At 38.7% G+C, this 24526-nt stretch overlaps 1 protein-coding gene across 1 annotated transcript in view; it reads left to right on the plus strand.

Annotated features, from left to right (window-relative positions):
- GRIP2 (glutamate receptor interacting protein 2) overlaps positions 1-24526 on the plus strand; it is a 468329-nt gene that overhangs the window by 412995 nt on the left and 30808 nt on the right. Inside the window, exons 15-19 of the mRNA XM_044676082.1 lie at positions 2113-2179; positions 2269-2414; positions 3832-3976; positions 20916-21055; positions 23170-23349. Coding sequence (XP_044532017.1) covers positions 2113-2179; positions 2269-2414; positions 3832-3976; positions 20916-21055; positions 23170-23349 — 678 coding nt within the window. The remainder of the gene's footprint in view (positions 1-2112; positions 2180-2268; positions 2415-3831; positions 3977-20915; positions 21056-23169; positions 23350-24526) is intronic.

The raw sequence follows: 24526 nt of genomic DNA on the forward strand, positions 1-24526 counted from the left end.
GGTGTTTATATTGTTTCATGGAGATCTTGAGTGTGCTTCTACTTTCAAATATCACAAAAGAATTCATCCATTTATGATGATTATAGCACCTACCAGAATTTTTAAAGACTTGCTTTGGTATAATTGGTCTGCTGGTTAGATTCATGTCATCAGACTCAAGGAGATCTTTCTGGAATTTGAGTGTGAGTGTACAACTCCTTCCTTTTCAAAGTGATCTGAGATAATCAATGATGTTTTTATCATTTATTTTTGTAATATGATTTCTGGAGTTATCACCAAAAATCTTCACTTCAAGCACTCAGGCCCTTAAGCTTTTCTCACTGTGACTAGACCTAGGAGAAGTTTGGGTTTTCTTAGGCAATTCTCTTTCTTATTATTTTGTGAATATTGAAATGTTTGTGCCTGTTGATTATTGTTAAGTTCGCCTTGAAAAGGCAAGTAAAACAAAAAGTTTTAATGTTAGAATTCCAGTTACCAAGCAGCAGATGAGGGAATATGTCAGGACCAGGAAAGCCTTTCTAGTACCCTCAAAAATCACATCATGGATAGTAGGCAGAGTCAAAATGGAGAAGTAAAGGCACATACTTGACTGAGATCTCCCATATTCCCTCTCCAAACAACTTTAAAATAATGCCTCAAAATAAATTCAGGAGTGGCAGAACCAAAAAAAGACGGAGTAAAACAATTTTCCAACTTAAGACAACTTAGAAGATCAATAAGAAAGATCTGCCTAATATTTGGGCAGCAGTCCTCGGAGGTGACGGAATCTAGAACTCAGCCCATAGATAAGAAAGGAGTAAATTTTATTAGAATACAAGTCAATCCTCAGTTGATAAATGGTTAAATGATATGAACAGGCACTTTTCGGGGGGGGATCAAAATTATCTATAGTCATATTAAAAAATGCTCTAAATCACTGCTGATTGGAAAAATACAAATTAAAACAATTCTGAGGTACCATTTTGTATATGTATCAGATTGAGTAATAAGACCAAAAAGGAAAATTGGAAGGAAATTGGGAAAATTGGGACACTAATGCACTGTTGGGGAAGTGGAAAGTTGTAGACTGATCTAAACATTTTAGAGAGCAATTTGGAATGATGCCAAAAGGGCTTTAAAATTATACATACCCTTTGGCCCAGCAATACCATTACTAGTCTATATCCCAAAGAGACTTTTAAAAGAACCTATCTGTACAAAAATATTTATAACAGCTCTTTTTTGGTGGCAAAAAAATTGGAAATTGAGGGAATGCCTATCAACTAGAAATGGCAAGTTGTGGAATATGATTGTAATGGAATACTATTGTGCTATAAGAAATGAAGAGCAGAATGCTTTCAGAAAAACCTGGAAAAACTTACATAAAATGAGGTAAAATGAAACAAACCAGAGACCAGAGTGCTTTGGGAAACAGAGAATAATGAAGAGAATAATGTTTACAGTAACAGCAATAATGCACACAGATTTACTATGAATAACTTAGATATTCTGATAAAAAGAATGGTCCAAGACTATTCTGAAGACTTATGATGAAAAATGTTATCTAAACTGCAGGAAAAAAAACCTGATGGTCACTGAATAGAGATCAAATAATGCTTTTTTAACCTTCTTTTTCTTGTTTTCTTTTTCATTTATGTTTCCTTTCACAACATGGCTAGTATGGAAGTATTTCGCATGACTGCGCATGTATAACCTTTTTCAAATTGCTTGTCTTCTCAAAGAGGCAGGAGGTAGAGAGAATTTGGAACTTAAAATTTTAAAAAACAAATGTTAAAAATTGTGGTTTTTTATTTTTTAAAAATGCAATTGGAAAAATACAATATTTTTAAAGTTTAAAGATTAAAACTTGATAAGGGAAATAAAAAATAAATATATATGCAACCCCCTAAAAAATCACACCATGAAGGTGATCATTGTCAAGGTCAGCCCTGGTAGAAATGATGGTCAAGAAGTTATAAAGGAGAATAATTCAGAGCCATCTTGGCCAGGGATCCTTATACTGTGCCCTTCCCTTTTGAATGTCCTTTTTTCCTGAGGCATCTGACTTTCCTAGAGTGGACTGAAGGAGACTGACCCTTCCTATTTTCTTCTCTCCCTTCACCTCCAACCCAGCTGCAAGCAGGAAGCCTGGAGAGCCCTTGATTATATCTGACATCAAGAAGGGAAGCGTGGCACACAGGTTAGTGTCATGGGGCACTGAGGACAGGAGGAAGGATGATCATCTATAGTATGCACCTTGCCACCACATTTTCCCTTCCTTCCCCCTAGGACAGGCACCTTGGAGCCAGGGGACAAGTTACTTGCCATTGATAACATCCGACTGGACAACTGTTCCATGGAGGATGCTGTGCAGATTCTGAGACAGTGTGAGGATCTGGTAAAACTGAAGATTAGAAAGGATGAAGATAATTCAGGTATAAAACTATTTCCCAAAGCACTCTGGTCTCTGGTCCTGATCCCAGGGGGTCGTCACAGCTTAGATTGTCAACTGGGTCATACCTGGGGAGATTCAGAGGGGCCTGGGTCTGGGCTTCACTTCTGTGAATGTGTTGTTATTTCTGCCTTGTAGCTTCCTTGGTCTGTGGCTGACCATGTGGAAGATCCAGAGTTTGGAGAGATTCAGAAGAACTAACAACACAAGATCATAGAATCCAAACATAGATTTCTAGATGGATGAAGCATTTTTTAAAGTGCATACTGTCAGCGAGGTCCTGTACTAAGCACTAGGGTTACAAGTAAAAGCAAGAAAAACAGCCACCACCTCAGGGTAGAGTATTCACATGGGGGAAATACAACCCAGAAAAAAGAGTGGGGAACGGAAAACCAAGATGGTTCTACGCATGGGATGACGTGAAGTGGAGATGATAGTGAAGTGGCTTGCTTATCAGAGCCAGGCAATCTAGGAACTGAATCCAAAATTGGAATGGAGGGAGATGAGGATGATGGCCAGAGTGAAGAAAAACAGGAAACAATCTAGAGCATCTATCAATCAATTGATATGAAACAATTTTTTAAACCTTTATCTTCTGTCTTAGAATTAAGACCAAGTATTGGTAAGGGTTAGGCAAAGGAGGTTAAGTGACTTGCCCAGAGTCACACAGCTAGGAAGTACCTGAGGCCAGATTTGAACCTCGGAACTCCCATCTCTAGGTCTGGCTCTCCATCTTAGCTGTGCTCAATAAGAAGCATTTATTAAGCATTATTATGGGCCATATATTATATTGGGCATTCAAGATACAAAGACAAAAATTACTCAAAAATTGTGTAAATATATTTCCTTTCCTTTTGTTGGTAAATTGATTCAGTTTAACCCAGTAAATTAAATGGAATTTTTTTTAATTTTTCAACTAAATACAATTCATTCTGGGTATCAGTTATGTTCATCCAGCATCAAAACTCTGGAAGGAACTTCATAAGCCATCAAATCCAATCCCCTCATTTTATAGATAAGGAAACTAAACCCCAAAAAGGTTCAATGAATTTCCCAAGGTCACACAAGAAGCATCAGAGGTAGGTTTTGAACCAGATACTCTGGTTCCAGAACCAAGTACCACTTTATGGTGGCTGACAACCCCCCAAAAAACGTATTTCAGAAGTATTCAGCAGCAAGCACAGCCACTCTGACACCCATTTTCAGAGCCATGACACTTTCTTCCCTCCACCCACAATTTAGCAGGAGAAAGATGTTCTCTTCCAAGGTCAACACGTGCATAAATTCTTGCTCACAAAACATACTGACTTGCTTCCCCCATTCTCCCAGCTCTACCTCTTCAACATGTCTTCTCAATGGATCCATTTCTCTATAGGTTGGCTTCCCTCTTCTCATTTCAGATGAACAGGAAACAACAGGCGCCATCATTTACACAGTGGAGTTGAAGAGGTACGGGGGCCCTCTGGGTATAACTATCTCAGGGACCGAGGAGCCTTTCGATCCAATTGTCATCTCAGGATTGACCAAGCGAGGACTGGCAGAGAGGTGAGGTCTGGGCCCCACTCAGGCCCAAAGATCTGAGAGAACACGTGATTTGAGAGAGGATGCCTACAAAGGCATCACTGGGGGAGGGGACCAACGGCGAGGAGGAGTTATTTGGGGTGAGAAAAGGTAATAATAATAATAATAATAATAATAATAATTCCCATCTATAATTTTAAAACTTTTTCTAACAAAATTTTATTAGTGTTTTAAAATTTCATTTATATTTTCTAATGCCCACCCTCCCCAAGATGATAAAGAATAAAAAAGAGGAGAATCATAACAACATGTCGACAAATTCTGATATTGTATGTTTTTATCTAGGCTCCTCGCCTTCCCCTTCTGTAAGGATACAAGGGGAGGTGCCCTCTCCTATCTCTTCCTTGGACCCCAGCTTGGTCATGATAATCTTGCCCCATTTTGTTTCAATTGTCATGCTGTGTTCTTTGGCATAGTTACTGTATCTATGTTTTTTGTGGTTCTACTTACCTTCAGTTTGCATCATTATGTCTTCTCATACTTTTCTGCATTCATCATATTCACCATTTGTTATAGCTCAGTAATATTCCATTGCATTAATTTAGCAAAACTTGATTTCCCTATCAATGGGCATCTTCTTTGCTTTTAGTTCTTCTCAACTATAAAAAGTGCTGGCATTAATATTTTGGTGTATTTGTGATCTGTCACCAACTTCTTTGTGGAAGGAAAGAAGGTGATACACATTTATTAAGTACCTACTATTTGCTAAGTGCTTTAAGAATAGTATCGTATTTGATCCTCACAATAACTCTAGGAACATAGGTGCTATTATTAACCCCATTTTACAGTTGAGTAAACTGAGTCAGGGAGAGAAGTGACTTACTGGGGTCATACAATTAGTGAATGTCTGAGGCCAGATTTGAATGCAGATCTTCTGACTACAGACTTCGTGTTCTACTCACTATGCCACCAACTGTCTAGGGCAGTGATGGCAAACTTTTTAAAGAGGGGGCCAAAGGAAAAGAAATGCTCATCTGTCAGTCTATTTCTAAGGCAACTTTTTTGAAGTTTCATTGCATTGTATCCTACTCATTGTATTCACCATATTAGGAATAATGTCTCACAACCAGATAGAACATTTCGGGGGACTGCATCTGGCCCGTGGGCTGTAGTTTGCCCATCACTGATCTAGGTATATATATATATATATACAGCAGTGGAATCTCCAGGTCAAATGAGTACAGGTATTTAATTCATTTTCTTTTACAAGCTCTCATTTAATTTTTTAAATCCTTAGATTTAAATCCTTCAGACCTATCTTACCAATTCTAAGAAGAAAAGCAAGGGCTAGGTAATCAGGGTTAAGTGACTTGTCCAGAGTCACATAATTTAAAAAGTATCTAAGGTCAAATTTGAACCCCGGTCCTCTTGACTCCAGCTTGATATTCTATACACTGTGCTACCTAATTGCCCTACTCCCATTTGTTATAAAGACCTTAAAAGTTTCTAGGATACTCTGCATACCTTAATTCATTCAATCATCTTCACCACCCTCTGAGGTAAGTGCCATTATTATGAAGTTCATTTTGTAGATTTAGAAACTGAGTCTTGCAGTAATGTAGGATCACACAACTAGTAAAAGGGAATTGGCAGTAGGGGTTCAAATCAGGTTTGACTAGGAGATTGGGTCAAATTATCTCCAAGGACTTTTACAATTCTAAAATACAAATTAAGATTATATGAGTCCAAGATTCTATTAAAAAGACTTAAATTTTATAAATTCAAAAAAGAGTCTTCCTTCCATGGCTTTAGGGAATGTAGACATACCCCCACACACAAAATACCCAAATGACATTTTCTGGACTCAGGTGCCCTCTTACCTTGGGCATCAAAAACTTTGGGCCGCAAAGTATATGAATCCAGGTGTGTTTCCCTTTTTGAGATGATTTGACTTAAAGGAGAAAGCCCTGGACTTTGGTAGTTGGGACTCATTTTTTCATCAGCTGCAACAGATTCTATCTTATTAGGACATTGTGAGCACCTTACGCCTATTATCCATCAAACAGCCTGAGCTCTTGGCAAAAATGCAAATGTTGGCAAAATATAAACTAAGATTACATCTAATTCCTGGCATGCCATGTTCATAGGCATGACCATCACCTGAAAAAGAACAGTCTTCGCTCTGTGAGCATGGAGTTAAGGCAACAGCTAGAACATTTTCAGTGGATAGATGTTAGAGAAGTCAAATGGCCACTTATTTCAAACTTATACATGTTCCTCCATTTAACCGGTACTCATTAAGGTTGTACCTGAAGATGCCCTCTCTAGCCACTGAAGAGAGGTTCAAGAGATTCCTGTGAATAGGCAAATTCTTAATTCTGTCCCCTAAAGAAATATTTTGGATGGTTAAGTTCACTTCAAACTTCTCTCTTTTTTTGAATGTTCTTGAGTTTTGCTGATTGAATTATTGAGGCATGGGAAAAGGGAAATGCTGCCAATTAAGTGCTGATGATTTTTAATACCCAAAAGAAAGAAATCATGGGTTGAAATCCCCAATTTTGATGCCACCTGTAGGAAGTTGGACAAATTTGTTATCCCTCTGCAGACCTCATATGTAAAATGAAGAATCTCATTTGGTGATCTGTAAGGTACTTTCTAGCTAGTGTTTATATGATGTTTTAATACATCAATAAGCATTTATTTTGGCAAGTCGATCAGTCAATAAACATTTATCCAGTGCCTACTATGACCAGGCACTGTTCTAAGGACCAGAGATACAAAGAAAGGCAAATGACAATGCTTACCTTTAAAGGGCTCTCTAAATAATAGGGAAGCCAATACAGAGACTGCTATGTAAAAACAAGCTATGAACAAAATAAATCAGAAGTAATCAATGGAGGAAAAGTACTACAATTGAGGGGTACTAGGAAAGACTGTGGAAGGTGAGATTTTATCTGGGGCTCAAAAGAAGCCAGGATGATCCAAGAGATGGAGATGAGAAGAGAAGGTCTGCCAGGCATGGAGGACAGCCAGGGGAATGCCTGACTACTAAGTTTTGATGTAGGATTTGATCTCAGGACTTCCTGACTCCAAGCATGGGCTTCTTTCTTTCCACCTGGCCACCTAGCTGCCCACAAGCCCATTCCTTTCTTTTAGTAAACGGTCTTCAGATAAGTTATTCGAGTGTCAGAAAAAAGAAGATGGGGATAAATATTTAATGTGTACGGATCAGAGGAGCAAGTCTCCTTTGGATATGAATGGTGATGCTATAGAATAGCCCTAGGAATGGGAGCTGCCAATCTTGAAGGTTCCCTGAATTCTTCTGCAGATCCTCTTATATATTTAGTCCCTTCCTCTGAGATTACCCATGGTAAGTGTTTAAGAAATATTGATTGCTTGGAAGGATTTGGAGTTGTTTAGGCTGTAGAAGAGAATATAACGAACAAGAAACTCTGTGTGAAAGGCATATTAAAGTGGACATCTCAATAGAGGAAAGCATTTCTTAAATAGGACAGCTATCCCACAAAGAAATGAGCTTCCTTTCTAGTGAGTAGCAGCTAGATGGTACCATAACATATGGAGCACCAGACCTGGAGTCAGAAAGAGCTGAGTTCAAATCCAGATTCATATACTGTGTGACCCTGGGCAAGTCACTTAACCCTATTTGCCTCCATTTCTTCATCTGTAAAATGAGCTGGAGAAGGAAATGACACAACACTCCAGTATCTTTGCCAAGAAAATGGGGTCATGAAGACGCTGACTTGACTAAAATGACTGAACAACAAAAAATATTTAGTCATTGGAAGTCATAAGATTATACACCTAGAGTTGAAAGGGACCTCAGAGAGGTCAACTACTCCATTTTACAGATGAGGAGATTGAGGCCTAGAGAATTTATATGATTTGTCCAAGGTCACAATGGTATTAAGTATCAGAGGTGGGATTTGAACTCAGGTTCTTTGACTCCAGAATTAGTATTCTTTCTGCTAACTCCTATTCAGTCAGATATGGAGTGCCTATGCTCCAAATCTGCAAAGAATATTGAAGAGAAAATTCCCGTGTTGACTGGGTGGAATAGAGGCCCTTTAGGAGTCTCTGATTTCATTATAGGTTATAAATTTCTGTTTCAGTCACATCAAGTCCTTTGAATAACATCCACCCAGATGACTATTCTTTTCATAGATAATTAACAATCTACAGACATTGACCACAGGAGAAAAGAAAAAGGCAACTACTGTAACCTCTTTTCTCTTATGCTTTGATTCTTCTCCCTGAGCAGTGACAAGCGGGGCTACCCAGGGGTTCTGGGCTGTTGGATGGTTCTCTTACAACCAGAAGGAGATTTCCATAGGATCATAGATCTAGTGTGGCAAAGGGCCCGAGGCCATCTAGAACAAATTCCTTATTTGACAAATGATTATGTTGAGGCTCTGAGAAGTTAAGTACTTTTCCCAGTGATGCACATATAGTATCAGAGTCTAGATTTGAAACCAAGTCCTCTGAATCCAAATCCAGTTTTCAGTTGTCTTTTTTGTCTTCCTACTACATAATTACTTTAATTAGTGATCCTGAATCTCAAAAGACAGCTATGTTGCAATGGAAGGAGTACTGACCCAGGATTTTGAAGAGCTGGATCCTGATCCTGTCTCTGTTTCTAACTTAGTGTGGGACTTTGGACAAGTAATTTCCCTTCCTCTGCTCTTCAGTTTTGATGCAATTAAAAATTCAATTTTTAGTTATTTAATTTTAATTATATATAATTTAATTAGTAAACAATTTAATTATTTGAAAATTCAACAGGAGGTAGAGACAGACAGAGCCAGAGAGAACTAGCAACTAGAAGACTCAGAAAAAGTTTCTTGGTTAGAGGAGTTGGTGCCTGAGCTGAATCTTGAAGGAAAATAAAGATTCTGAGAGGCATTGATGAGAAGAGAGAGTTGGGAGGATAGAAGTAGAGGAAGAGAGAGAGAGAGAGAAAGAGAGAGAGAGAGAGAGAGAGAGAGAGTGTGTGTGTGTGTGTGTGTGTGTGTGTGTGTGTGTGTGTGTGTGTGTGTGTGTGTGATTCTGGCTGGGATTTGGAGTACATGATGTTAGTAAGTGAAGTAAGATTGGAGAGGTAGGGGGAAGCCAGAATATGAAGAGGTTTTTAGACACCAGGCTGAGGAGTTTCTTCTTTGGCAAAATGGGTTGGACTAGATGGTCTCTGAAGTTTTTTTCAATGCTGATCTTTTACGCGTTACACCGTAGGATAGATAGATTGGGTAGATAGACAGACAGACAGACGGGTAGGTAGATAGATAGATAGATAGACAGATAGAACATTTATTAAGTGCTCTCTGTGTACCAGGCACCATACTAAGCATTTTGTATACTAATATAAGGAAAAAAGACATGGCCTTCCCATAAGGCTTATATCCTAATAAGACAGACAAATTAGGGAATTATAAAAGTGGGAGAGACGTGCAGTCTATACATGTAGTGGCAAGACTGGAGATCTCTGGGAGGTCTAGAACTGATCAAGAAAAGGCCATAGCCTAGGTGAGGGAGTGAAGACAATGGCCCAAGTGGATGCCTGACTACAGATGTCCCTGAAGTATCGGTAGTCCTCCCACTAATTTATCTGGTTGTTCCTTCATTAACTAATCCCAGACCTTTGCCACATGTCAGCCCATTCCACTGTGACCTTTGAAAACTTTTACTAAAATTTGCTAAATCTGAATATAGAAAAGTTAAAGTTGACCAACATCTCTGATGGCCATTTTGTGAAGAGTAGCTATGTCAAAGAGGAAGCCACCTTCCAATTGGTAGAGGAACAGCTGGACCACCAGGGAGAAGAAGTCTTATTTTTTTTCTGCTAGATATATTCTTTCTCTTTTTTAATACAAACCTGGGTTTCATTCTTATCCAGGTTCAGGCAGCATCAGTTATAGCCCTTCTCATTTTTCCTCCTCCTATGACTGAGAAAGGAATTTGGATTCCTTATTAAAGATGAGTGGAGTGAGTATTGAACATGGAAGGAGGGAAGTGCAGTGGGCAGAGAGGGTAAGAAAGGAGGATCATCTGAGAGCAGATCTTTGGGGCAGAATCCACATGGAAGGATGATAGAAAATGAAATAAAAGGCTAGACCAGGCCTGGCAAGTGACCCATGACTATATATCTGACCAGAGAAATTAGGGGGTTGATGTGACATCTCCATGGGGCCATATCAAAATATTTAGACCTTGGCAAATATAAAAATCTTAATCCCTAAATATTTCTGAACTAAAAAAAAAGAGAAAACTGGAAGGGAAGACAGTCACGGTTCAATTAGACTCTCTCTATATGTTTTTCTCCCTTTTCAGAGAGAAAAGATGCTCCAGACCCATAATTTTATCTTTGTAGGGACTCCAAGTATGGAAATCCCCTCCACCAAAGCAGATCAGCAACTCTTCTGTAACTCAAACTCTTATTTGAGAGCAACTTGGACTTAGAAATTAAGTGGTTCACCCATGATTTCACCTAGTCACTGTGTATCAGAGGTGGGATTTGAACCCAGGTCTTCCTTATACCAAGCCTCGCCCTCAGTTCTCTGTGCCATGTTGCCCCACTTTCCCAATAGCTTTCCCCAAATCCTCCCTAAAGGACATATCTCCAATGCTGAAGGCCTTTCTCTGATTCTTTTTACAATTTTGCAGATAAAGGAGAAGCACTCAGGCTGCCCAGCTTCGGACACATGACCAGCCCACCTTCTTTTGTCACCATTCATGTCTTTGATGGTTCCTTACATGCCATTTCTTACAAGTCATCACTGGTAATATGCAGCCTCTGACTTAGATACCCCATACCTCTTTCTGTTACACTTAGATTTGCCTGTGAACCTAGACTCATGGAAGGTCACAGAATTCCATGAGTCACAATCAGTCAAGCATTTATTAAATACTAACTATGTGCTAGGCATGGTGATATGCTCTGGGAATCAAAGAAAGGTGTGGCACATCACCAGGACAATACTGGTACCAGGATATAAGCGTTGGTGGCCAAGAGTACCTTAGGAGGCTTGAAAGTCCTACATCATTTCTCAGATTCCATCCATCTCCCTCTCTTCTTTTGACTCGATTCTATTTACTTCACCATCATCTGTCCCAGATATAGGAGTTAATGGACCAGCTCAATGGGCTATCTTACCCAGCCACATCCCTCTGTTCCTTTCTGATTTGGGTTTACTTGTGTGAGTGACAAAAGCCAATCTCTTTTGAGTGACCCCAGTACCACCAACAATTCCTGGGACTCCATGCAGGCAGCAAGGCTGCTACACAGCTGAAGCACTGCTTTTTAAACAATGCCTGAGTTCAGCAGGAATGTAGTGGGACACTCAGGGAATGAAGCCATCAGCAACCTGGTGGCTAATGATGGATGGCTAGAATAGGATAGAAGAGAATAGACAGACAGATAGATAGATAGATGATAGATAGATAGATAAATGGATGGATGGATGGATGGATGGATGGATGGATGGATGGATGGATTGACTGACAGAGACAGACAGACCAATAGATTGATAAATGGTTGGATGGATAGACCTGCAGAGACAGACAGACAGACAGACAGATAGATAGATAGATAGATAGATAGATAGATAGATAGATAGATAGATAGTCAGAGAAAGACAGAGAGACAGATGAGTAGATAGACAAAGACAGTCAGACAGACAGATAGATGGGTAGATAGAGTGATAGAAAAAAACTGATAGATATACAGATTATTGATAAATGGATGGATGGATAAACTGATACAGACAGACAGAGAGATAATTAGATAGACAGACAGACCGATAGATTTATAAATGGATGGATGGATAGATTGACAGAAGCAGATAGACGGATAGATAGATAGATAGATAGATAGATAGATAGATAGATAGACAGACAGACAGACAGAGACAGACAGACAGATAGATGGGTGGATAGACTGACAGACAGATAGATAGATAGATAGATAGATAGATAGATAGATAGATAGATAAAGAGAGAGAGAGAATGATGGATAGATAGAAAACAGACAGATTGACAAACAAATATTGATAAATAAATAGAAAAACAGACAAATGGATAGTTTAAGTGTTATTAATAATAACAATTGACAACGATAATCATAACTGGCATGTATATAACACTTTAAGGTTTGCAAAGTGTTTTACATTCATTATCTCATTTGAGCCTCACAACATCCTAGGGAAGTAAGTGCTATTATTATCTCCATTTGACAGATGAAGAACCTAAAGCCTACTGAGTTAAATGACTTGCCCAGGATCACACTGCTAGGAGGTATTAAGGCAGAATTCAAAACACAGGCTTTCTGATTCCACTTTTCCTCAACCCTTTTCCCACTATTCACCCTAAGTACTTAATAGATTATTTTCATTCATTTAATTTATTCACCGTGGCTTGCTTCCTCCCAGGGTCACACAACTAAGAAGTATCTAAGCCTAGATTTGAATGTAGGACCTCCCAACGCCAGGGTTGGATCTCACTGAGAGCCACCTACATGCCCTACCTTGATGAAAGAAAAAATGTAGGGAGTGGGCTATTTAGAAATATAATGGCTTCCCCTTCCTTCTAGATCTTCTGAAAAAGGTGGGATGACTACTTGTCATTTGTGTTGTAGGAGAATTCTTTTTTCCATTATGAGTTGGACTTGTATGGTCACTGAGATCTGTTCCAATTCTAAAACTCTGATTCTGTGAAAAAAACAAACCTATTTTCAAATAGAGATCCTTAAGAAACTTGGTTTAATGAAAAATTACGAGTGGTCTATAATTAGCATATTCCTATTTCTACAAGAAAGTGAATGTTGTTAAAGGAATTGACAATATTGTTCTCTTCAACCGTTTGAACATTCCCTTTATTGCAGGGGTCGGCAACCTTTTTGGTAGTGAGAGCCATAAACGCCACATTTTTTAAAATGTAATTTCGTGAGAGCCGTGCAGTGCTCACAGTGCGGCTCCTGTAACAGCGCCTGAAAAAAAAATGGACTTTATGGCTCCTGCAGAAAGAGCCATATCTGGCCTTCAAAAGAGCCAGATATGGCTCAAGAGCCATACGTTGCCAACCCATGCTTTATTGCCTTGTTTGGACCGATTGTGTCCTCAACGAACCCTCTCTTAATCAGTAGCACTGAGGCAAACTTTAGTCATATATCAGTTTTCCCAAGTTCTGACTCCCAGGAACCCAGATGAATAAAGTCACACTTGGAGCAGAGCTGGGACTGGAACCCAGGGCTCCTGCCTCCCAGTCCCATGCTCTTCTCACTAAATAGCAACTGGAATGCAGATAAGCTAAAATCAGGAGAAATCCATTAGTTGCTTCCTCTTGTTCCATGGTAGGAACTGGTCTAGTTAAATAGCAAGAGCAAGAAAAATGTCAGCCTTGAAACTTCTCAGAGTTAATTGACCACTTTGGGCCCAGATGGGCTCCTCCATTAGCTTTATAAAACCCCACAAATGATTCTTTAATGGGGAAACATCCTCTGTTGAGTGTGAATGGATTTCCCTTATGACTTTTGAATAAGAAAATTGGGTATGAACAGTGATGCTAGTGCTGACACCTCGTGGAGAATTGTAGAACTGCAGGCTATTTTGTTCTGCTTTTAAAGATCTTCAGCCTCAAAAGAAATGATGAGACCAAAGAGACCCTCCAGGGTCTCCCGGTGCCACCCTGAACCCAAGCATGAATCTCATCTGCAATATCTCAGACAAACATCCATCCAGCATCTATTTGAGGACGTTTTTTAGTAAAGAATCCCACCGCTTCCCCCCACCCCATCCCTTTTTACAAGTTAGTAGGAAGTTTTTCCAGACATTGAAACAAGTTGGCTTCCTTTTACTTGAAGCATATCTAGATTTCCAAGATTCCTAATTTTTCTATGGGCAAAAATCTACAGAACTAAAGGACACTTCACTGGCTCTTTTTGGAAAGAGCATCCTAGAGATAGCTTTGAATATAGTGGAAAGAGGCAGCAGGAGACCTGGGTTTGAATTGAAGCTCAGCTTATTTTCTGTGTGACGTTGAGCAAGTCACTGACTTATCTTTGCCTCCATTTTCTCATCTTTAAAATAAAAGAGCTAGTCTCAGGAGTCCCTTCAAGCTTTACATTTATGATGCTATCAAAATATTCCTTCCCTACAGGTCAAAATTATGTCTAAAAGTCAATAGAAGATATAACCTGTATAACCAAGAGCAGAATTAGGTATAGAGAACTCATATCTCACAAATTTAGATTTGGAAAGGACCTTCAAGATCGTCTAATCTAAGTCCATCATTAAGTCCTTAATTAAATTTTATTTTTCCAATTTTTTAAATTTTTAGTAGTTTTTTATCTCAACCACTGGAGGAAAAAGTAAAGAAAAAAAACAAAAGCCTTTTAAAAAATAAACATATTCAAGCAACATTAGCCATGTTCAGAAATCTATGTCTCATTCTCCATCTTAAGTCCATCACCTCTCTCTCAAGAAGGGGATAGCACTCTTCATGATAGATCCTCTGGAAGTATAACTAATTATTATGTTATTAGAGTTCTTAAGTCTTTGAAAATCATGCATTTGTACGATATGATAATATGTGGAAATCACCTCCTGGTTCTGCTCACTTCACTCTGCATCTGTAAGAAATAGGAGGGGTCTTAGGACATACAATATCAGACCTAAGAGGACCCCTTAGAATAGAGAATACCAGGAGGAAGTGATCTCACAAAAGGGTATATGAAAGCTGAAAGAAAAGGAAGAACTTTAAAAGAGAGCATCCTAGAACTTCAAATGCCAACTATGAGCGAGTTCTTAGGACACAGAATGTCAGAGTTAAAAGGAACTTTACAATAGGGTATATTAGACCCAAAAAGGATATTAGAACATAGAAATTCAGACCTAAGAGTACCCTTAGAACAGAAAATTCCAGGCCTGGGAATTACCTTAGAATAAGGTATGTTAGAACTAACAAGGAATTGGAACAGAGCATCAAATGTCAAATATGAGTGGACTCCAAAAACAAAGAATGCCAGAGCTGAGAGGGTCCTTAGAACAGGTTATATCATGACTGGAAGAGACCCCCTCTAACAGTCAATATTTTTCAAGCATCATGTGAGAGCTAAATATACCCTATTACCCTAAAAACCCTATATACTTCTTTAAAAGTTTTATAAGATAGGACTGCTTGCTTTCAAAAAACATGTGACTGATTTTGTTTGGGCTTTAGTATTTTTTTCCAGTTACATGCAAAAACAATTTTAACATTTTTTTAAAATTTTGAGTTCCAGATTCTTACCCTTCTTCCATCCCTTCCTTCCTCATTGAGAAAGGAAGCGATTTGATATAGGTTATAAATGTACAGTCATGCAAAACATTATTTCCTTATTAGTCATGTTGTGAAAGAAAACATTCACCAAACACACACACACACACACACACACACACACACACACACACACACACACACACAAACAGAAATTAAAATATAGTGCTTCAATCTGAACTCGTAGTCCATCAGTTCTTTCTCTGGACATGGATAGCATTTTTCATCATAAGTCCTTTGGAATTATCTTGGGTCCATTGTAGAGCTGATATTGTCATTCACTGTTTACTATAGTATATTATTATTGTTGTGATGTACAGGGTTCTCCTGCTTTTTCTCATTTAATTTCATATCATTACATGTAAGTCTTTCCAGATTTTTCTGAAGTTATCCTGCTTGTCATTTCTTATATTACAGTAGTATCTCATCACAATCATATTGTTCATCCCTTCAATTTCCAGTTTTTAACACCTCAAAAAGAGCTGCTATAAATATTTTGTACATATAGGTCCTTTTTCTTTTTTTTCAATCTCTTTGGGATATAGACCTAGTAATAGTATTGCTGAGTCAAAGAGTTATGCACGGTTTTATAGCCCTTTGGGCATAGATAGAAATTGCTCTCTAGAATTATTGAATCATTTCACAACTCCACCAACAATGCATTAATATCCAAATTTTTCCACATCCCTTCCAACATTTGTCATTTTCTTTTTAGATCATATTAGCCAACCTGATTAGTGTGAGGTAGTACCTCAGAGTTGTTTTAATTTGCATTTCTCTGATCAATAGAGATTTAGAGATTTTTTCCATATAAGAATAAAATGACCTATTTTGAAATGAAGACATACACAGATGAAAAAATGTCTGAGAGGGCAAGATGTCCTAACTGCCAAATGAATGTATGGACAGGATATGTTAATGAACAAATAAATGTACAAACTGGTGCTATAGGAAGTCAGAGAAGGGAGCAAGGACTGACAGATGGAAGAGTCAGAGGTATGACTAGAACTGGGCCTGAAAGGATAGATACAATTTCAGTTTCCAGATTTGTAGTACTCTGTCTTTTCTTAAATCCCACCCTTTCTCCACCCCTCTATTTGCAATAAGTTGTCAAATCTCATAGATTCTACCTCCTCTTCTCTCCTCTCTCTTCTTTACTTCTCCTTCTCCCTCTCCCTCTCTCTCTCCAAACCCATCTCTCTCTCTCTCTGTCTCTATCTCTCTCTCTCTCCTCTCTCCTCTCTCCCTTCCCCTTCCCTTCATTCACACTCTGGCCCTCATCACTTCTTGCTTAGGTTATTGCCAAAGGCTCCAACTTGCTCTCTCTGCTTTCAATGTCTTCCCCTCTCTATTCCATCCTTCCCACAGTTTCCAAAATTATTTTCCTAAGGCACAAGCAATTTGCCTTCAGTGGCTCCTTATTGCTTCTAAGATATAAAACAAACTCTTGGCAGAGAGGATTTTCCACAGTCTGGTTTCATTCCAGGCTTTTGAAAGACTTTTCTTTCTTTCTTTCTTTCTTTCTTTCTTTTTTTCTTTCTTTCTTTCTTTCTTTCTTTCTTTCTTTCTTTCTTTCTTTCTTTCTTTCTTTCTTCTTACTTTCTTTTTCTCTCTCTTCCTCTCTTTCTCTCTCTCTTCCTCTCTTTCTCTCTTTTCTTTCTTTCTTTCTCTTTCTCTATTCCTTTCTTTCTCTTTATTTTCCTTTCTCTTTATTTCTTTCTTTGTTTCTCCCTATATTCCAGCCAAATTGACCTATCCTGAATTTAGAGTTCCATTTCTTGCCTCCATTCCTTCTCTAAAACTGAATCCCACCTATGGAATGTACTTTGCCCTCATCTCCACATCTTAGAATTTTTAGCTTCCCTTAAGGCTCAAAGTCTTTCCTAATCCTCTCAGTTTATCATTTTCTCTTCTTCAAATTACCTTGAAACTACTTTTCTCTGCATGTATCCTATCCCTCTAGAATGCTGGATCCTCCAAGGCAGAGGTTGTTGGATAACTAACTTTTATATAGTGCTTACTATGTGTCAGGAACTGTAATTAATATTTTTACAAATATTTTCTCATTTGATCCTTACAATAACGCAGTAGGTAAATGCTATTATTATTCCATTTTATAGGGAATAACTGAGGCAGACAGAAGTTAAGTGATTGGCCTAAGTATCTAGGGTTGGATTTGAACTCAGGTCTTTTTGACTCCAAGTCCAGGGCTATATCTACTGTGCCACTGTTAAGTGCCTATCTGCAAACTCAATTACAATGTCCTCTCAGACATGGTAAGCATTTAATAAATGTTTGTTGGATTGGATTGAATTTTAGTTCCCTTTACCCATTCCCCAATTCCCAGGCATCCTACTCATGGCCTGTTTTCTTAGGTGGCTTCCACACCCAAACAAGAGAATACATTTTAGTGAGCTCCAAGCTCAATATGAGAAATAGAGCAATATGTGTCAAAAAATCAAATTGGATCTTAGGCTACATTAAGATGATGATGACAATAATGATATTTCAACAGTGATGACTAATAATAATAATATTTACAGAATGCTTTAAAGTCAGCAAAAACTTTACATATAATCTTATTTGAGCCTCAGAGCAACCTTGGCAGGTCAACACTATCATTATCCCCATTTTACAGAGGAGTAAACTGGAGTGTCCAAAAGTAATGAATCTAGTGTGGGAAGCCAAATTTGAGTTCAGGTCTTGCTGACTCAACATCCAGCACTCTGTGCATTATGGTGCCACCTAGCAACCTCAAAAGAGGTATAATGTCCAGGAGGCAAGATGTCATATTCTTTTCTTTTTTTAAATTTTAAACCCTTAACTTCTGTGTATTGACTTATAGGTGGAAGAGTGGTAAGGGTAGGCAGTGGGGGTCAAGTGACTTGCTCAGGGTCACACAGCTGGGAAGTGTCTGAGGCCAGATTTGAACCTAGGACCTCCTGTCTCTAGGCCTGACTCTCAATCCACTGAGCTACCCAGCTGCCCCCTAGATGTCATATTCTTACTCTATTCTGCCCTGATCAGCCCAAATCTGGAGTTTTATGTTGAGTCTGGGGCCCCAAAGTTAAGGAAGCACATTATGAAGTGGGGGGGGGTGCGGAATCTGGAAGAGGGCAGCCAGAGTAGTGAATGACTTTGAGTTCTTGCCATATGAGAATGAATTAAAGGAACTGAGGATATTTAACCTAGAAAAGAGATGTGCTATCTGTCTTTATGTATTTAAAAGGGATGCCGCAAATGGGACATTAGGTTTGTTCTTCTTGGCCTCCAAAGGCAGAATAAGGAGCCATAGGTGAAAACTACAGAGACTAATTTAGGCTGGATGTCATCAAATACCTTCTAATGATTAGTACCATGCCAAAACAGAGTGTACTGCCGTGGAAAAGGGGTGGAGAAAAGGGTGCTGTCATGTGAGAACTTCAAACAAAGGCTAGATGTCAGTACTTGTTGTAGAGAGAATTGGAGTGGTTTGGGTTAGGTGGCCAAATGATCCCTGGACAATCCAAAAAGTTATGATTCTGCATGTTAAGGATACTGGGAAGAGAAGGAATTATTGAGTGGTTCTGGAACAGCCGCTAAGAGAGAAGGATTTGGTAATAAGGGAAATGACATGGAAGAGTAGATCACAGGATACAGGGCTAAAAGGGACCAGAAATGAGAGAGAGATGTTATCTGGTCAATCCTCACATCCCAGAGGAGGGAATGTCATGTGGCCAACACCTGGAGCAGACCTAGGATTTGATAGACCATCTTCTGCCTCCATTTCTAAAATTAGAACTCTTTCCACAATTGTAGGAGGAATGTTACATTTCACTGAGTCTGGAGATCTTGGTTCTCCAAGCCCAATGCTTCCTCTAGTCTTGTAACTTTGAGCCACTTAGATGCTCCTCTTCTGAGCATCAGTGTCCTGATCTGTAAAGTGAGGGAGCGAAGGGATGATTTCTAAGCTGTAGCATCCAATGGTCCAAGGTCTCTTCCAGGTGTGCTTTCTAAAGTCTGTGATCTTTCAAGTATAAATTCAGCACTCATTGCTAAAAGACTAATTAGCTTTATCAGCGAAAATAGGGAATGGTCAAGAAGCAGAGCAGTTAGGTCTTTGGCCACCTAACAGATGATATGGCCAGTGAAGGAAATGTTCAGTTTTGGCAGATGTCTTTTTTTAAAAAATTTGTTTGTTTGATACAATAAAGTTTCCATATAAATAAAAGTGAATATATGAAAACCACTGAACTATATTTTTTAAAAACCTGGAAGTTGATTTTAGGAAGAAAAAAAAACACAAAAAGATAAAACATTGGTTACTATGATTTTTAGAAAGAGAGAAGAAAACTAAATTACCCAACATCAGAAATGTAAAGAGCAAAAGATATGGTTGCAACATACTGGACACTCTCTGGTTCAGAAAAAATGAACAACATAGTCCTTATGTAGTTCAGTCTCACAATTCATCAAATAAATCTCATAGACATGAAACAATATAAAAGCATTTATTTGATTGATGAGTTATCTGCTAGAGATTATTATATATATATATATACACATGTATATATATATATAGTTTTACATGAGGTCTAGAATAGTCAGGGGAAGGCATCATGGAGATATTGGTACTTTATAAATAGCCCTTGAAAAGTGGGTAGGATTAAGCTGAGTAGAAGGGAGTCCATGCTGAGGTGGAGTGATGAGGGAGTAGAAGAGGGAGAAAGACAAAAACTATCTCAAATTTGGTTGTCTAGGTAAGCTAGGAGAAGGAAGAGAATATAGAATATGGGAAGAGCAGACTACAGAATGATTTTATTTAATAATTGAGCAAAGTTTAGATTATTGTAGAGTACTTACTATGCTGGACACTAGGAATATGAAGACAAAAATGAAACAGTTCCTACCCTCAGGGAGCTTATAGTATAATATGTATACAAGTAAGTAAACACAAAGTGATACTAAGTAATTTCAGAAGGAAGAATGAATAAGATCAGGAGATTGGGAAAGGCCACCTAATTTGGGATTCTATATATATTTTATATATTCTATATAGAAAGTCTATATATCCTATAGCTATAGATTCTATAGATCCTATATCTATTTTATAGATATAGCTTCTATATGTTCTTTAGATATGGACTCTGTATAATCTATATAGATTCTTTATCTGTGTTTTATAGACAAAGGTTCTATAGATTCTGTATCTGTTTTATAGATATATGTTCTTTATATGTTCTTTAGATATGGGCTCTTTATAATCTATATAGATTATCTATTTTATAGACAAAGGTTCTATATGTTCTATAGATTCTGTATCTGTTTTATAGATATAGATTCTATATGTTCTATATTTTGTTTTATAGATGATTCTACATATTCTATATCTATGTTTTATAGATATGATTCTATAGAGATAGAAGTACAGAAATGCATTTCAAACATGGAAGATCATGTATGCAAAGGCACTATGGTGAGAGATGGAATATTAAAAAATGATAGACTTTTGCTTTTAGCAAATTCCCCCTTAACTCTCCAGGCTGTGAGGCCTTGATTGCCAAACAAGAGATTGGTCTGACCCTTCAGACTACATCCCTGTGAGATCTGAGGGACATCTCTTGTATATAATCCCAACCCTGTGTCTGTGCCATCTCCTTAGGACTGGAGCCATCCACGTTGGAGATCGCATCTTAGCCATCAATAATGTGAGCCTTAAGGGTAAGCCCCTCAGTGAAGCCATCCACCTCCTCCAAATGGCAGGGGAAACAGTCACCCTCAAGATCAAGAAGCAAATGGAGCGTGAGTATATCAACATTTCTTGTAGACAAAAGTAGCTCAAGTTTCTGGGAGCAGGGCAAAGGTTAGGGGTTGGAAATGGGGCATCCACCACATTATAGATACTCCCTACTTTCCATCACATTGGGTTTTATCACTCCTCCCCTATCTCTCATTTGAAATGTGCTGGAAGGCTCCCAACTTGGCTGAGAGAAGTGACTTTGGTGAATTGATAGGATAATATGGACAAGGATCACATAAAAAGAGCAGGCATGGATGAGTACACAAACTCATGGAAGGATTGGAGTACCACTGGACAGCTCCCTAAAAGTCACATCTTGATTATATTGAGATGGTTTAACACTCAAAATGAGTGGATTGAAGGAGAGCTAAAGTGCCTGCTAGCTATTACCTTATGTGTGGTATTATAATGTTGAATCTGCTAGGGGAAAACTTTAAAAATCACTATTATTATAAAGCAGAGATGGAAATTGGTAAGGAGACCAGAAAAAAAAAAGTGATATTCTTGGTCATGCCAATGATTTTCTATGTGATGTAGAATTAGTTGCTCAATTAATCAATTTGTGCCTTACTTGCATCATCTGTAAAATGGAAAGCTCTCCAATCTTTGCTACATTGGTAAATAAGAAGAGCTGTAGCAAGGGCATGCTGGTAAATGTTTAAAAATCAGCTTTCCAGAGGAAAAAATGATATGCATGCTTTTAACTTTAATCTACATGATTTTTCTGCATGATAATCTACATAAATTTTTTTATCACTTTCTTAAGTCTAGAAAATCAACAAAATAATAAAGCAAACCCTTTGTGGTCCAGTTTCCAAGGTATAAATACTCACACTGAGCATTTAACTATCAACTTTTCTGAGCATGTTTGAGCTGGCTTCAGAATACCGCTGAGCTATAGATTCTTTGAAATCCTTTAAGGAAAGATACCATGTAGATTTACAGAATTTAACAACATATAAATCAGAACATTTCTCTTCTAGCCTATCAGAATCTGTTAAACTCTGAAACAGCAGTGCCTTAGAAAATAGGGAAAGACTAACTGAGGGCCACCGCACAGCCCTTTGGCATATTCAGTGCCTGGGACTTCTGACTTTCCCAGATGAACACAAACATAGACATGGAAGGAAAGCCACCCTGGTACCCTGAGCCCCAGAGCATCACTGACCCTCAACATACAGGTCTCCTCTGCCTACTCATACTTTTTCAAAATCCATAACAAAATCACCACCAGGTCAAGTTAAGATTTGTCTGTCCTTGCTTTTATCTGTTACCTCTAGCAAACCAATTCAGGCTTGGAGAGAAGCTTATGGCCTTAGGATCATAAGCAATAGTTGCTACTTTGAGGTTGGGGAAGGAGGGGTTCACCTAGCTGAACTATCTTGCCTCCTTAATTGTGTTATCAGTTAACCTAGACTGAGAGACACATATCTTTGATATAGGAGGTGTGTGCGTGTGTGTGTGTGTGTGCGTGTGTGTTTAGAATTAGTCTTGGGACTCTGTTGACCTCAAGTCTAATCTGAGTTCAGTTCCCCACTCTGTGCTTGAGTTTTGTCATCTGTAATACAACAGGATTGGACAAGATGATCTGTATGATGCTTTCCAAATCTAAATTCCTATGTTTCTATATCCTTTTCTTTTCTATGATTTGATTATTCAATAGTCTGTGTTCTTTTGGGGGGAGTGGAAGGTGGGAATAATATGAGGAGGAAGAGGAAGAGGAAAAGAAGGAAGGTTGAAAAAGACTGTATCTTTCTATCTCATCTCTCATTTCTTCCTTCTTTCTTTTTTCTTCCTTTCTTCCTTGACTTCTTTCCTTCTTTCTCCTCCTCCTCCTCCTCTTCTTTCGCTCTCCCTCTCCTCCTCCTCTTCTTTCGCTCTCCCTCTCCTCCTCCTCTTCTTCCTCTCCTCCTCTTTCTTCTCCTTCTCCTTCTCCTTCTCCTTCTTCTCCTCCTCCTCTATTTCCTCCTTCTCCTCTTCCTCTCTTTCCTTTTTCTTCTCCTTAATTTTTACTGAATTCAGCAGGAGTTAAAGACTAGGGGAAGATCTATACCCATAATCTCTTTTGTCCTAAAATCAGTCTTCATTAGCTCCCAAATTCTTATCATATTTTCAGGAGGCTCCTACCCTAAGAAGTCAGGGGGGCTGAATGAAGCCAGTGACACAGAGGAAGAGCTCAGTGAGTCACAGAAGCCTGGCAAGCTGGCTGAGATCTACGCCACCACCGTGCCCAGCATAGATAGTGCCATGGAATCATGGGATGGCTCTGGAGCGGAGGGAGGCTACGGGAGTCAAGGTAAAACTATTTGAGTTGGGTTGCCTGAGTGGGTGTTGGTTCCCCTTTACCCATAAACCTGGGCTTCAAGGACACTTGAGACCTTTTCTTTTCATCTTACATTAAATTTCTGGGAAGAAGGGGAAGAGAAAGAGTTTAAACGGTAGAGAGCACAAGAATAGGACTGTGCCACTTTCAGGGTACTGATGCTCCCAAGTAGAAATACTGACAAGAATGCTATGTGGGATCTTTAGACTTGGGGGTGTTCACAAATCCCAAGAGGCATCTGTTTGCATTCCTAGAAATGAAATGGTGAACAGTTGGTAGTGCACTATAGTAGAAAAACTATTGCACTGGGATCTGGGTGTCCTGGGTTCTAGTTTCAGGGCACACCATTCAGGAAAGAGAGAAGTAACTCTAGAGAAAGAGGAAGTTCAGAGTTCAAATCCCATCTCTGGTTTTGCAAACTTGGACAAATCACTTAGACTCCCTAGATCTCAGTTTCCTCATTTGTGTAATGATCATTCAGATCCCTTTCATGTTCATAGAGCCTTTGGGTATCTCACAAAGTTCTAAGATGATCCCTGGTTCTAGGATAATTCCCAGTCACCAGCCAAGACTGAGTTTGATAAAACCAAGAAGTAGCAGTGACAGTCATTTGTTCATCCATGCAGATGAAAGAGAACTGATCTGGGTTCAAATCCCATCTCTACCATCATTGGGTCACCTGGATCAATTCTCTTCCCCTCTTCTGGCCCTAACACCTTTATCCTTAAAATGAGGGTGATAAAGTCTGACTCCCAGAGTAACTAGGTTCAAATAAAATAAAAGATGGGAAAGACTTCAAAAGCCATGAAAGTGATGCCATGATTTCATCCTGTGGACATTCTTTCCCTGGAGTATGACTGGAATCCCTCTAACCCAGTGGTTCCAAATGTTTTTGGCCTACCGCCCCCTTTCCAGAAAAAATATTACTTAGCCCCATGGAAATTATTTTTTTTTTAAATTTTAATAGCAATTAACAGGAAAGATAAATGCACCTGTGGCCATCACCGCCTCCATAGATCTCTGCAGCACCCACCAGGGGGCAGTGGCGCCCACTTTGGGAATCACAACCCTTAGTAACCGAATGATCTCTCTGGATTAGAACAGATAAAATACTTTTTATTAGCTTCAAGAAGAATTGGGTTCAAATCCT

This window comes from Gracilinanus agilis, chromosome 1, assembly GCF_016433145.1.
Source record: "Gracilinanus agilis isolate LMUSP501 chromosome 1, AgileGrace, whole genome shotgun sequence".
NCBI lineage: Eukaryota > Metazoa > Chordata > Mammalia > Didelphimorphia > Didelphidae > Gracilinanus > Gracilinanus agilis.